This window comes from Pyxicephalus adspersus, chromosome 3, assembly GCF_032062135.1.
Source record: "Pyxicephalus adspersus chromosome 3, UCB_Pads_2.0, whole genome shotgun sequence".
NCBI classification, from domain to species: Eukaryota; Metazoa; Chordata; class Amphibia; order Anura; family Pyxicephalidae; genus Pyxicephalus; species Pyxicephalus adspersus.
Window position 1 is genome coordinate 2,999,984 of NC_092860.1, and position 14,591 is coordinate 3,014,574.

Below are 14,591 nucleotides of genomic sequence, written 5' to 3' on the forward strand. Positions count from 1 at the left end.
TTTACCTTTTATATATATATATTGTATACAGCAAATACAAACATTTAATAGTAATATAACAATGCGTTTGTATTACGCAAAGACAACACACAGAACATAGAAAATACTTCCTAGGTTTAACCCATTCTGAACAGAGAAAGCAGGGTTAGGAATCTCTTTCAGGTTTTTATTGTTTTCTATGTCTGCATTTCCATGTTCACCTTTCTCAGTGTATCACAGACACAGAAGAGGATGGCACTGCTTGGGGGCAGACACAGCAGCGCACTATAGGAAAAGAGAACCTCTGTTATGATGACACTAAACCCTCTTGTCCTAGAGTTTGAGACGCAAACATCAATAATACCCTTGGGTTTTACCCTTCCTGCTCCATTCAAAGTTTTGACTTTCACTGAGCATTACCCAATACATTCTCAAGAAAAAGTGCAGAAACCACTTTGATGCTTAGTGGAGGGTCTGTAGAGCAAATCAGATCAAAAGAGCAATGTTTTCAACAAAACAAATATCAGAGCTGCCGCAGGTTACTAAACTGAGTTCTTTACTTACCCAAATTTGAACAACCCAGGTAAAGCAGCTAAACATTACTTTAAGCAACCTGCAGGTTTTCTTTTACATCTGGCAAATCTGCTTCTTCACAATGAGTACAACTCCAAGTAAGTGCCGCAGTGCCATGATCACATTTCTGCCTCCTTCTCCTCCAGGCCATCACAAAACACACCGCCGCAGACTTCATTTGGGGAATGGCCAGAAGAGAAGTGGACCCAGTAATGTATTGATGGGGTCTATAGGGCACAAATCCTGGAAGTACATACCAACCCTGCCATGTAAACAATCAGATTTGCTAGATCTACAGCTTGCATAGGGTGGCTTTTGAAACTTCCTTAACCCCAATATGGTTATCATGTCTGGAGTTAGTCGTGAATTTAGTTAGTTGTGAATAAAGTTGATTTAGAATTGCCAGCATTAAAAAAATGCAGTGAAAAACAAAAATACCTGAATGGCTCTTTGCCCTTTGTGAAAAGTAAAGGATCTGATCTTGTGACTTGCTACAATATTAAATGAATATTATTCTCCATCATAAATCAAGTGACAATTCTGGCTCCAAGCTTGTAAGTTGCAGGTAGATGCGTTTGGATAATTCCGGGCCGACACGCCGGGACGTAGACGTGACACCCTCTCCTCGGCGTACAAGGATATCGCTCAAGAGGCCGTGGCGTTCTGCATTGGTCTGACAGTGACGATAGGCCTGTTGGAAAGATACGAAAGAGTCACGAACATATACACACAAATTTACATATCTGTGATCCCCTTGAGCTGGGGGCACCACCCGGCTGTTTTTGGGTGGGTATTGAAGAGTTGGGTCACAAAACGGGCTTCCACCACCTACAGCTTAAGAAAATTTCTGTGAGGAACACTGAATATTAAAATAACTAAAAGCCAGCAAAGTTTCCTTTTAAAGTCAAAAAACTAAATTCTAGAATTATGCAGCAGGAAAAGTGGCCCTATGTGACGGGAAGGGTGCACTTACCTTTATCAGTAACTGAGGAGATGGATACGCTGCCACCACTGCACTGGCAACTTCCACACTGACTCTATTAAACTGCTGGATCTGCCTCTTCCACACTTCCAGCAGACCCTTTCCACATTTCTCCACCCGCACTCCCCCTGCCCAATCACCTTCTGTGCAGAAGGAGAAGCCGGTGTTGTCTCGCTGCCTCCTAAAACAAAGAGAAAAAGTACAGTGTCATTGGTGCAATCTAATCTGCAGGATAATAATATAACTCATACACTCTGCAACTCAAGAAAAGTCTTGGAGCAGTGTGCGTGTGATGAGGTTATGAGTGAGGAAGTCATTAGTAGGTCATTGGAGGAGCAGAGAGAGCGGCCAGGGGAGTACTTTTCAGGTCAGAAATGTAAGTGAGACAAGAGCTGTGAAGGCATTTGTGTATCAGGTAGGTAGGTGGGACAAGAGCTGTGGAGGGATTTGTGTATCAGGTAGGTAGGTGGGACAAGAGCTGTAAAGGGATTTGTGTATCAGGTAGGTAGGTAGGTGGGACAAGCGCTGTGGAGGGATTTGAAGGCAAAGCACAGGAGCTTGAATCTGATTCTATGATGAAGCTAATGAAGAGAACTACCCAAGTCAGCAGGCGTACATCACAGGCACCATAGGTGCTTAGTAATAAAAAAAACAAACAAACTGGAGTACAAAAATATTTTCTCCATGTGTACAAACCTGATCTCCAAATAATATTTATAAAAGGGAGGCAGGTTTTGCTACCTGGTGATTGGGCTTTAGAAGGTGGAGAACAAACATACTGGAACCTCTAAAGTGGCAATGAGAAGCTCCAGTAATTACGATGGTGTAACCGTCCCCCCAGCTGTGATCTTATTTTAATGGTACACAGCCCATGGACTTTTGTTGTAACCACGTACAGTTACTTTCTAAAGTGGTGATCAGGTGGTATGTTTACAGTCCTAATATTCAAACCTGGGGCCTTAGAAAACATTGCACCACTGAATACACCCCAATACCCAAACATTATAACATTATAGGTCATTACTTGGTCGGAGCCTCTGCTAGAGCTTTGCTGAACATGCAGACAAAATCTGAGATTTCCTTCCAGGTCTCCAGGAACCAGACATGGACATTCATTTGTAGCTGCAAGTCCATCACAACCTTTAAAGAAAAAAAAAGTTATGGAACAATTCCCATGATATATAAAAACTCTTCAACTTAATTCAGCAAAGATTTTAAACACAGAATGCCACCTGGGTCATGCAGGACAATATCTCTGTAGCAATCCCTCCCTCGGCCCCTTTATTTCGGCTTCCACTTCCATTCCAACCTGCAACACTGCTAAGCCGCTCCAGGTATAAGGGAGCCAACTTAGGAAACCAGATCTGATCATTGTCACATGACACAGGAAGTGACATCACCACCGATCCAGGACCTGCTGGTCACATGGGTGGAAGAGACCTGCTGCTATAATTAGGAATTATACACCAATAACTGTTCTAACGAATATCTGTTCGGTAACTTTATGAATACTTGGTGGCTGATGGATTAGGAGAGACTACAAATTGGCCTGACAGCAAGCAAAGCCGATCCAAATATCTTCTGCATGTATGCTAGCTGACACCATTGAGGTCTGTTGTCTTAAAGCTGTATAGCAGGCAGACAGCTAAATGCACATAAGGGAGTCATTTGTATTTCTATCAATATAGTTATAAGATTTTCACAGTTGTGCAATGTAGTCCAGATATCAGGGAAGGAGACGTAACTTTTCTCTGCTACACAGTTCAATAAAACAGATCCCCCTTCCCCCCCTTTTCCCCACAGCCTCCAAATGAATAGTACAGGGGAAAGTTGATGTCCTTGTGACTCTCCTGTTTTTGTGCTGCTTCTCCCTGCATCAGCTTGCTGTACAGAAGATGGCAAAAGACTAAAATTTAGGCATGACACTGATATATTACTAAATATAAAGCTGCATTTATTTGTGCCCCTACCTAGAGGCCAGGTTTTGGTTGTGCAGCTCTTTTGGACAGGCCAGTGAGTGAAAAGAGAACAGGAACATCTGAATCCCATTATATATCCTTTGGTTACGCACCTTTATTAGAAGGATACATGTGATACAAAGCCAGCATTTAAATATCTCACCTCCTCCACATCCACCCTGCTGAGCTTCGGCACTTCTTGCTGGGTTTTTTGTTTGCGCTTTCTTTCTCCTCGGCCGGCATCTTTCAGCGCCCTCTTACCCTTTGACTTCTGATCACTGTCAATACGAGACAAATGTGAGATTATTTTACAGTCCTGAAGGAAGTCCATTATTACATTTTAATTACAGACAAAATTAAACGCTTTAAAAAGTTTTCCCAAACTCCATGCAAATCTTCCAATGTTAATGTTTCTTTTATATGAAATTATATATTGCCATTACGCTTCTGAAAATGCTTCACAGCCACTGAAGGAAATATCCCCATAGTATTGTCGGCACCACAAAGCTTCTTCTCTTGCTTAGCAGATTCTAGACACATCCGTGGCTTTTTCAGATTCACATGGACCAATATTCAGGTCTGAGCTCAGACACCATTCCGATGGATCAGACAGCTCCCAGTGCTCACAAAATATCTACAGAGTTACCATACCCCCCTGACCAGCATTAAACATGAGTTACCAGGATCTGTGCACAGAAAACACTTTAGAGCCCATTCAGATCCTTATGTCAAGTATTAACATGGATAGAATAAGGAAGAATTGGCTGCCAATGAACCCGAACTTGCAAAAGACAAGAGCCTATTGTTCTTGAACACCACAATGCACTTCCAAGGCAATGCAGGTTTTACTACAACATATAGATCTATATTGGCCCTTAATGTATTTATCACTGGGGCCCACCTGAAATACTTCTCTGTCTCCATGATAACAAGTGTGGGGATGACACGCGACTTGCTCGCCATGATGTTAGACACAAAGCTTCTTAAGGTGCCCGGGCTTTGGTTATGTTGTGCATTCTGTATAAACACAAAGGAAAGATAAACTTTATTATTAGGAATTGGGATAGAATTGCCTGGTTTCTGGAGTGCTGCAATTCTGCTGCAACGAGAGAGATGACAAATATATCACCAGGATCTGGGCTTGTAATACTTTGGTAACTGAAATGTAATCATGTAGTGTAAGCTTCCAACAACAAAAGCCAACAAGTAAATATAAAAGCATATGAATTCATTTAAGGATAAGTGCCATTTAATAGAAAGTCGCCGATTCCTCCCCCTCTCCCCTGACCTAACCTACCCTTCTGAACAGTTATTTTAACAGGTAATAAATGGCAGCACATAAAAATGAGAGCCTAATAAACATTAGTGTTTCTGAAAGGATGACAGACAAGCTTCATATAGGCAGGAAAGAGAACTAGTGGGTGTCAGGTGCAAGGGAACGTGGCCCTCAGTATGAATCTGAGAGAGAGAGTAGGTTAGGGAGGGATAAGTACATCTTGTATTAAAAATGCACTTATCTTTTAAAGCAGAATGCAAATAATAATATAGATATGATATATCCTAGTGAGAAGCCAGCTAAACCAACAGCCAGTGATCCTTGGTAATGAATCAAGTAAAGCAGATTCATTATTTCTCTCAGCGGACGTAAGCTGGCCAAACATAGGTTGATTTTCCCATTTTATACAGCAGTCTGCTTAAACAACTCTGAAATTTAGGAACCAAAAGCGATTTATAGTGTTGAATTGAAAGAAACCTTTGGTCATACCTCTGAATTGATTTCTATTTTATCAAACAAACTGATCTAATTAAAACCCCAATAAATCAGAATATATTTGTGTATGGCTGGCTTTAGGGTTTCATTGGTACAACTTAAGAACCAGGTCCAAGGACAGGAGAAAAGCGGTGATCTCCCTGGCCACTTTTATCTGGGCGCACCAACCAGCACTTTTCAGTAACCACCTGGCTGTTTTTTGGAGGTTACTGATGAATTGGGTCACAATACAGGGGCTGCCACCCACCTACAATTTCTTACCACCCGGCTATAACAAAATCTCTGGGTTAGACACTGAAAAACTCCAGCTCCCTATGCTGAGCTCTATAGATGGAAGCTGATGAGAGAAAGGAAATCCAATTTCTCACCGTTTTACTGTTTTCAACCATTGTAATAAAGACTTCTCCTGGGACAAGGATCATCATCTCTGGTTCTTCCTGGCAGAAAGTTTCTCCCTGCAGGAAAAGAAGACAACAAAACTTCAGGCTTGGCCTTCTGTTTCAGATGTTTTTAGTCAATTCAGTCACATATACTAGAAAATCATTACATCTGATAGAAACAATACCTCGACTACAAAATAGTTCTAAAGCTGCGTACACACTTCCAATTATTATCGTTGCTAAACGAACGACGAACGATCCTGCACGATATCTGCGAACGATTTCACATGACAGTCTGCTACGGGAACTGCGCCACTCATTCCCAGATGACTACAAAAATTATCTTCCTATGTCAGATGTCTGCTTCCAACAATTACTTTCTGCAGTTACACCTTTTCTGCAGAAACACGATACCTTCATGAGGATGTCCATTACACCTGAGCAGAGGTTGATCGCCACCCTGAGATAGCTTGCCACTGGAAGATCTCTGCAGGACATGAAGTTCTCCACCGGGATCTCAGCGCAAGCAATGGGTCATATCATCCCCGAGACGTGTGCAGAAATTATTGACTGCTTGAAAGATGAGTACATGAAGGTAAGGGGCCCCATATAATAATCATTAAAACAAAATGACACATTTGCTTCATAACAAAAAGATAAAGTTTATTAACAAAGTGCTAATTATAAAGTACAAATAACAATAGTATAAATAACAATAAATAACCTTTAATAAAAACAAAACCATTAAAACTAAATTAACACACCCCCCACTATAAATCAGTAAAATGGAGGCTTTCATTGCCAAAACTCTATTGATTCGGTGTGCTGAAGGAAGGATAGTGCTGAAACTCATAAGGGTGGCGTTGAGTTTGTACAGGGGCACGTTGAGGCTGTGGATAAGGATAGGGGGAAGAATAGGTAGGGAATTGTGGGTTAAGTTGGTTCCTCATTCCTTTGTTCAACAAATCAGTCATGATGATCTCCACAGCACCTGCTTGTTCTGGGTTCATCTTACGTAATTTTGACGCTATATAGAAGCCAAAGCCATCAAAGTGATCCTCTTTTTCATGTAATATGGCCATGGCTTTTTTGAAAGCTTCCTTTTTTCCAGCTCCTGATTTTTCCTTTTTTGACCCCTTTTTTGGCTTGAACCCATAGGAGTCGATGTTGTAGCGGCAGGTGAGCTCTCTGCAGTTTCAGTACAGGAGGAAGTCTGCAAGAAAAATAAATGTAACATATTATTATGCATATTAAACTCTTCCCATATTCTTCTTTCAGTTTCCTGATACACCAGAGGAATGGCTGGCCATCGCTTCTGATTTTCAAGAATTATGGAATTTCCCCAATTGTGGAGGAGCTATTGATGGGAAGCATGTAAGAATTACCCCACCGGCAGACAGTGGATCTTTTTATTATAACTATAAGGGGTTTTTCAGCATTGTGCTCATGGCAATAGTGAATGCCCGTTATGAATTTATTTTAGTGGACATAGGAAGAAATGGGCGGATGTCTGATGGAGGGGTTTTGGATGGTACGCCATTTCACAGGAAGCTGATCAACAAGCAACTGCACCTACCTATCTATAAATATACATACATACATATAAATATACATATATATACACACACAGGCACATACACTCAAATACACAATACAGTCTGTATTGAGCGAATGTTCGTTCATCACGCATGCTCAGACCATGGACGATCAATGAACGACCGTACACACGATAGATGGTCAACGATCGTCGTCCAATCCGATCCGCCGGTCCAGTCGTTCATTTCCAACGACTATCCTCGTTCATCGGCGTCGTTGGTTACTTTTTTAACGAACGATTTATGGCCAATCGGTCGTTCGTTCGTCGTTTATTTCCAATGATAAAAATTGGAAGTGTGTACGCAGCTTAACACTTTGCCTAAAATGATCTGCTCAGCAGGGAAGAACAGAAACAATGGTACATGTCTGCACTGTTGGTAAAGATATTCAAAACCAGTATGGGGTCAATGGGAAAAAAAAAAACTGCTTAATGCGGACTTAGACAACCCTTATATATACAGTAACAATGTTGTTGTTTTTGTTTTCTTAAGTGCAACACCTTTTTTATTTTATTTTCTTCTTTTAAGTCTTAGGCCGCCGCGATCAAAACTTAATGAGAGCGCAGAGCCTCCCGGGATACCTACGTCGCGCAATCCGGGGGGCTCTGGCTGCTCCTTCTGTACATGCCCCAATCTCTAAGAGATGTTAATCTCATGCCTACACAGTGAGATGGGCTCCCTTTTTCTCCCCACTTCACAGCGGCTATGTCACCGAATCTCACACCTGCAGAAAAGACTGGAAGACCGACAAGCAGTTTTAGGGCTTTTCTACACAAGGAAGGCTTTCTCTAAGGAGTATATATAAAATAGGTTAAAAATTTGCTTATGGGATGATTTTGGTGAAAGTTATGGGGTGGCAAGAGATATCAGATACCCAAAAATATCTGCAGACATCTTTTTACTGAATGTGAAGGCTTGAATGATACCCCCAGGTGTTCAGAACAGAATTGGATGAAGGACTCACATTGACGTCTTCTCCCGACCTGCTCCATGTAATACTGCGTGCCACGGGCTGTGATTGGATCACACACTTATATTCCTGAGCCTGAAGAGCGTTCAGAACTTGTCCTCCGGAGCCATCCTGTAAAAGAACTGAAAGGACATTTCTCCTGAGTCACCACACCAAAATTCACCACCTGGAAGGTGGGGCCATGTGCAGCATTCATAGTGTTCTAGGAATATGAATACCTTATAATTGTAAAGAACTCAAAATCCTTTACCCAGAAATGTGAAACAATTATAACTACCATTTGGCACAGTATGGTTCACTTACTGTTCCACACTGATACTAGATCTATAGAGAGTCTTGTGACTCCTTTACTTCCAGGCTTATGTTGGATTTAGCTACATATATTTGGAGGGAGGTCAAGCTAAGGGAAGAACACAGCCACACTCCCTGTATTGTGACCCAACTAATCTGTAACCACCCAAAAACAGCCAGGTACTGGCTAAAAGTGGCGGGTGGTGGGCCCAGCTTAAAGGGGCCACTGACCTACACCTCTTGCATCCTCAGTGTATAGCTGGATTGGTTTATATTTATGGGGCGATGAGGGCAGTTAGGATACAGCATGAGAAGCAGTGTACCGCAGGGTGTGGGATTTCTATAGACAACCGAATAAATACATTTCTTAGCATCAATATGCTTTGGAGTACATGCATTATGTTTACGGGCCCTCAATGTACATCTCCACATCCCCTTATATCCCATTGCACAAGGCGGGGGTAGATAAGGTACCCCTATATGGGTGCTATGAAGGCACTTTAGAATGAACAGGGAACATAAGCAAATGGCACATAAAATGCATCTAATAAACACACACTTAACTCTAGCTTGGCGAGCAATTAAAATAAGTTTAATATTAATAAATGAAAATAATAATATATACACAGCGATTAGCCAAAACATTAAAACCACTGACAGATAAAGTGATAACATTGATGATCCAGGTACAATGGCACCTGGCAATAAGTGGGTATATATTGGGTAGCAAGTGAACAATCAGCTCTTCAAGGTGATTCATAAGGAAAGAACAATGGGCAAGTGTAAGGATCTAAACAGCCATGACACATTGTGATTGGTGGATAACAGGGTCTCCAAAACCTGTGGTATATTCCTGGTGAGTATCTACGGAGGTCCAAGGAAGGACAACCAGTGAACCGGGAAGATGGGTCTCCAAGGATTGACGGTGCACACCGTGGTGGTCCAAGACTCAATGATGAACATATTGGTGGTGGCGGCCCAAGGCTCATTAAAGCACGCGGTGGACGTCCACGGCTTGATGATGCACAGGGTGGTGGTCCAAGGCACAATGATGGACATGGTGGTGGCGGCGGCCCAAGGTTGAGCCAAGCGGCCGATGGGGCGTGTGTGGCGGGGAAGCCATGACAGTATAGTGAGTGAGGGGTAGGGGTTGGAAAACATTTGCGTGAAACAAAGGTCTTGGTGCCGATCACCACAGAACCCTTCATAGGTCTAATGGGGCCTGAGCCCCAACAGGTGGGAGCTGTACACAATGGCGGCTCACCCAATATTACCCCGGTGGTTTTAATGTTTTAGCTTATCATTAGATCTTATGAATTAAAATATTAATAATGCACATAAAATAGTCAGAACAATAGCACAAAGCTCCCATGAAGATGGCCCAGCAATGGGCACTGGCATACCGGTATCTATGTGCACGATCAGGCTCTCCTGGCTTTTTTTGGCTTTCTTGGGCAGAGGAGCTGTGCCAGGGTCACGTGACGGGCCGCTCTTCGGCGGAGGGGCGCTGACCGGGTCACGTGACCTAACGCTCTTCTTCCGGGTAGCCTTGGGACGGTCACGTGCCGCCGCTCGGACAGGTTCACGTGACTCGGCAAGGTTGGTTGAGGGTTCTCCCTGACCATGGGCGGCCAAACGCTGAAGTAACGGGAGCTCCTCGGCTTCCTGTTCGCTGTCGCTGCTGCTCAGCTGCACCATCGCTGTGGGGCGCCGGGCGGTGGAGGCTAAAAAGGCTACACGGGGTAACAAATCTTCGTTGTCGCTCGATTCGGAGTTCATGGTTGCTTGGAGACGAACGTTCAAAACTGGCGCCGGAAACGAGCTGAGCGGAAACGGAAGTGACGTCAGGAAGGGAAAGATGTCGCTGCTGAGCGGTGTGACCCGGCTGCTAGGTGAGTGAATGACCTCGGCGAATAGTGACAACAGCGACCCAACAGGACTGTGCGTTGCTATGGGAAACACAGACCCTTCCCGTCATTTACAAGAGAGCCTGTCACCACCACCTTTACCTAGCATGACATTGCCATTAGAAGTAATGTCCCTGCGACCTCCCCAGCCTATCCCCCCACCTATCATTGCCTTCATTTATTAAAGAGGCCCTGTCACCTCAGTAGACCCTAATATAGTGTGCTGCAAAGGTTAAACAGGCCAATCACAATGAATGGCTTGACAGGGCTCTTATACACAGGGCGCATGTGTGTCACCCACATGTGTTGTAGTGCACTGTACAGGCATTGGGGGCTACTGAGCTATGGCGCCCCCATGTGATGGGGTTATACACTGCATAGACAAACCAATCACACGCTGATGTTTCATTGGGCCGCCTTTAGCTATGATTATGGCATGCATTGATTGAGAAGCTTATGCAGTGTTACAGCAATCATCACAAAGATTCTCCATGGGGTTCAGGTCTTGTGGCCGATCCATGTGTGATAATGATTTCACATACCCCTGAACCAAAGAAGAGGCTTATAAATCCTGGCTTGTTATCCTGGGATATTTCCATGCCAAACTCCACCATTCCAAATATTCAGAGAGTCAGCTGACCTCATATTGGGCAAATAACATTACTGAACCGACACCTGACCAACCGAAGAACCCCAGATCATAACATTGCCCCTGCTGGCAACCCCTAGGTCATTAAATTGCCCCCACAGGCACTTCAGGACATAACACTGAACCCCAGGTCATGATGCTGCCCCCCGCCGGGCAACCCCAGGGTCTTGACGCTGCCCCCCGCCGGGCAACCCCAGGGTCTTGACGCTGCCCCCCGCCGGGCAACCCCAGGGTCTTGACGCTGCCCCCCGCCGGGCAACCCCAGGTCATGTAACCCCCATATTGTAACCCTTCCCCACAGACACCCCTGATCTTAACGCTTCCCCCCCCAGTCACCCACAGGTCATAACACTGCACCCACAGGCATCTCAGGTCATAACACTGAATCCCAGATCGTAACACTGCCTCGCTAGGCACCCCTAGACCATGACACTTTTCCCCGCTAGGCTCTCCAGTTCATAAAACTGCCCCCACAGGCACCTAGGGTCATAACACTGCCCCCGCTAGGCACCCTAGATCAGGGGTCAGCTAACTTTTATGGCTACTAGGCCATTTTAGGAGGTCAAGAAGGCACACTAGGCCGGACTCTCTCCCGAGTCCCACACTGATGGCTCCGCCCCCACCAGGAACACCCCTGAAAGGAAATCTCTCTCCTCTGCAATGCATATGGAGGGGAGGGAATGTCCCCTTACCCCGGCGGCGGAAGTGTTAATGTCGGCGGTGGTAAATAATGAAGGAAGGGAGGTACAACAAGGAGGCTCAAGAGCCGCGGGTTGCTGGCTGTGATTAGGCCAGATTGACCAGGGGGGTGTTAGGCCCCAGCTCTAGATCGTAACACTGTCCCCGCAGGCACCCAAGATCATAACACTGTCTCTGCTAGGCACCCCCTACAGTCACCCCCAGGTCATAACATTGTACCCAAATCATAACACTACCTCGAAGACACCTCTGACCCTAATAATACCCCTGCAGTCACCCCAGGTCATAACACTACCCCAGCAGTCACCCAGGTCATAACACTGCCTCTGTCCCCCAGCTTGAAGACTTTTTTTGGTCAGGTTTTGTATATTCTTCCCTACTTGTATGTAGCCATAATTTTCTGTCCCCAGTAGCCAAGCAGGGTGATAGGGCAGCAAAGGAAAAAGGAGAACATGATGCTGGGGTGGAGGTAAAGTGAACCCCTTGCTTTGCATGGAGAAGGCTAATAAGAGTGGGAGAGGGAGATTTTCCATCACTAATATATCATTTCCCAACATGTTTAACCACAATTGTGGCCACATCATTTGAGGCTGAAATTGCTCCAGTATTGTATATAATAGAGACTCTATGGAGCCCCAGCATAGCCCTTTATGTACGTGATCCTGGCCAGAACTACACCAGATGTGCTGATGCTTTAAAAACTGACACACGTAGCTCAGGAATCTAAATGCAGCAAGGTTTATATTAGTACTAAACTTTTTTTACATCTAAACTGTATTATAAAAAATTCATTACAATCCTGCATCTGAATGTTTTCTTTTTTCTCCTTAGTTGCTCCGTCACCTACAACATTGTTCCTGGTGAGGGAAGCTTCAAAGAAAGCTGGATCCAGCTCAAAGAACTTGGGAGGAAAGAGTCCAGGACATCGATATGGTGTCAAAACCTTAGATGGTGAGCCTGCTTTGTGATGTCTTGTTGACACTGCTGTGTTAAAAGTCACAGCAGTGTGTTAAACAGCTGAAAAAACACACTTTAGTGAAGTATAGCCAACCCCCACACACATGCTTTTCTGGTAACCTGCATCTCTTGACACTGTGCACTCTCTTCAGCAAACAGAAAACTTCAGATCTTGGCCCCACCATCATGTTGTGGTTCAGTGCTCTAATCCAGCGGTTGCCAACCAATTGACTGCGGCTCTGGCTGGTGCGCCTTCTCATGACCCCTCTGAGGGGGGGGCGGGGGTACACCGGCCAGAGCCGCAGACCATGTCCCCTGTATGGATTGCAGGCTCAGTGCAGTGGGCGGGTTGTGTCTCTGGATGGGATGGACTTTGTGGGTGGGCTCTGGCATAATGCCTGAACTCCGGAGTCTGTAAAATTTAGTGGTCCATGGGGTCCAGAAGGTTGGCAACCACTGCTCTAACCTTTGCATCACTAAAGGACACCATCATAATATAGCAGTAGGCAGGTAGCACTTCAATGGGCATATTGATATATGTATAATATAGTATATATAATTCCTCTTTGTGTGCAAGGCCTTGCTATTATTTTTGGGAAATGACGTCATCTCTTTTAATTTGTGTTTCGTTTCTCACTGCTCTGCCTGGCATACAATTTCTTTCTTACCTTTCCATCCCATTGAGCCCCATCTGTTTATATTTTAGGTAAATTTGTCCATGCTGGAAACATTCTTGCTACACAGAGGCTGATGAGATGGCACCCAGGGTCTCAGGTGAGCTGCAGTTTTTTATGGTTCCTGGCATGTTAAAAAGAGTCACCATGCTCACTTATGTAAAACCAGTAGTGTCTGTGCAAAGGGTTCCTCCCTGACCTGCTTATTTTCATTTATCTGTGCGCCTTCCTCTATTGTAACCATTGCTAGAAATCCCAGGGGGCTCACTCAGGCCTATCAATTGTTTACATAAGGCTATGTACACACACTTCTGAGGATTCCCATCCAATCGCTGATATCGGACGGGAATCTGGCATGTGCACAGTGCTTGTCGACCGGATGACCGTTCTGGAGGATCTCCATGGACGAGGAACGAACGCAATGAAAGTGAAGTGGTGAGAGCGCAGTGGGGTGGCGCTCTGTCACTCTCCCTCTCTCCATAAAGCAGAATGGTGCTGTATGTACAGCGCTCGTCCATTCATTGTGCAGTCTTTTGTTGTTGGAAAGGATCGTGAAAGATCCTTTCCAGTGACAATTATTGCACATGTGTACCCAGCCTGTCACACAGGAGGAGGTCAAATGTTCGCCCATACCTGGAAACACCAGCTGAAGCACGGTATGGGGGCACTTTGAAGAGGGGGTTATCAGTGGGTGCAGGGAACCCTTGGCACAGACAAAGACCCTAACACCAGAACTAACCAAATTAAAATGATGGCAGTGGTTGTTAATGATCTTTATTCCCATAGGTGGGAATTGGCCGGAATAAAACATTGTTCGCACTGGAGGACGGCATTGTGCGTTTTACCAAAGAAGTCTATATACCACCTCCTCGTAGCACTGACGGCGTTGATGTCATTCCCAAGCTACCTATGGGAGCTGTTATATATAAAACATTCATTAATGTCATTCCACAGCCTAAAGAACACAGCTTTAAATTGGTGGAAATGATGTGAGCAGTGGTGGTAATGTAAATAACCTGTATTTAAATAAACTTCTTTCTAGTAAAGATTGTGCTCATTCTCTTTTAATCATGAAGGTTTGGGCAGTCTGAGATGAGGGAAAATAATTCTCTGCTTTAGGTACAGTGGAGTACAAGACATAGTAAGTAATGGGCAGCCCAATGGCAAAATTGGGAAGTAGACCAGTGTTCAACCCAGAAATATTTT

At 44.4% G+C, this 14,591-nt stretch overlaps 2 protein-coding genes across 2 annotated transcripts; one reads left to right on the forward strand and one right to left on the reverse strand.

Annotated features, from left to right (window-relative positions):
- Window positions 1-1,044: 1,044 nt before the first annotated feature.
- Window positions 1,045-10,278, reverse strand: EME1 (essential meiotic structure-specific endonuclease 1). Its single transcript, XM_072403333.1, has 8 exons — window positions 9,903-10,278; window positions 8,203-8,330; window positions 5,632-5,718; window positions 4,394-4,509; window positions 3,656-3,770; window positions 2,559-2,674; window positions 1,526-1,715; window positions 1,045-1,243 (listed from the first exon to the last, which is right to left on the reverse strand). The coding sequence occupies exons 1-8, from the start codon at window positions 10,276-10,278 to the stop codon at window positions 1,073-1,075; spliced, it is 1,299 nt and encodes a 432-aa protein (XP_072259434.1). The 3' UTR covers window positions 1,045-1,072.
- Window positions 10,257-14,431, forward strand: MRPL27 (mitochondrial ribosomal protein L27). The gene is made up of 4 exons (XM_072403334.1): window positions 10,257-10,391; window positions 12,586-12,705; window positions 13,418-13,485; window positions 14,172-14,431. Exons 1-4 carry the CDS (start codon window positions 10,277-10,279, stop codon window positions 14,376-14,378), a joined length of 510 nt encoding a protein of 169 aa, XP_072259435.1. The 5' UTR covers window positions 10,257-10,276; the 3' UTR covers window positions 14,379-14,431.
- The last annotated feature ends 160 nt before the right edge of the window (window positions 14,432-14,591 follow it).

Bases quoted from the DNA above. Each gene is read 5' to 3' on its own strand.
- MRPL27 (XM_072403334.1), top strand. From the start codon at position 10,277: ATGGTTGCTTGGAGACGAACGTTCAAAACTGGCGCCGGAAACGAGCTG. The intron at 12,706-13,417 runs GTGAGCCTGCTT...TTTATATTTTAG, and splicing joins TGGTGTCAAAACCTTAGATG to GTAAATTTGTCCATGCTGGA. The intron at 13,486-14,171 runs GTGAGCTGCAGT...TTATTCCCATAG, and splicing joins GATGGCACCCAGGGTCTCAG to GTGGGAATTGGCCGGAATAA.
- EME1 (XM_072403333.1), bottom strand. From the start codon at position 10,278: ATGAACTCCGAATCGAGCGACAACGAAGATTTGTTACCCCGTGTAGCC. The intron at 5,719-8,202 runs GTGAGTCCTTCA...CTTTTCCTGCAG, and splicing joins GGTCGGGAGAAGACGTCAAT to GGAGAAACTTTCTGCCAGGA. The intron at 3,771-4,393 runs GTGGGCCCCAGT...TCGTATTGACAG, and splicing joins GAGACAGAGAAGTATTTCAG to TGATCAGAAGTCAAAGGGTA.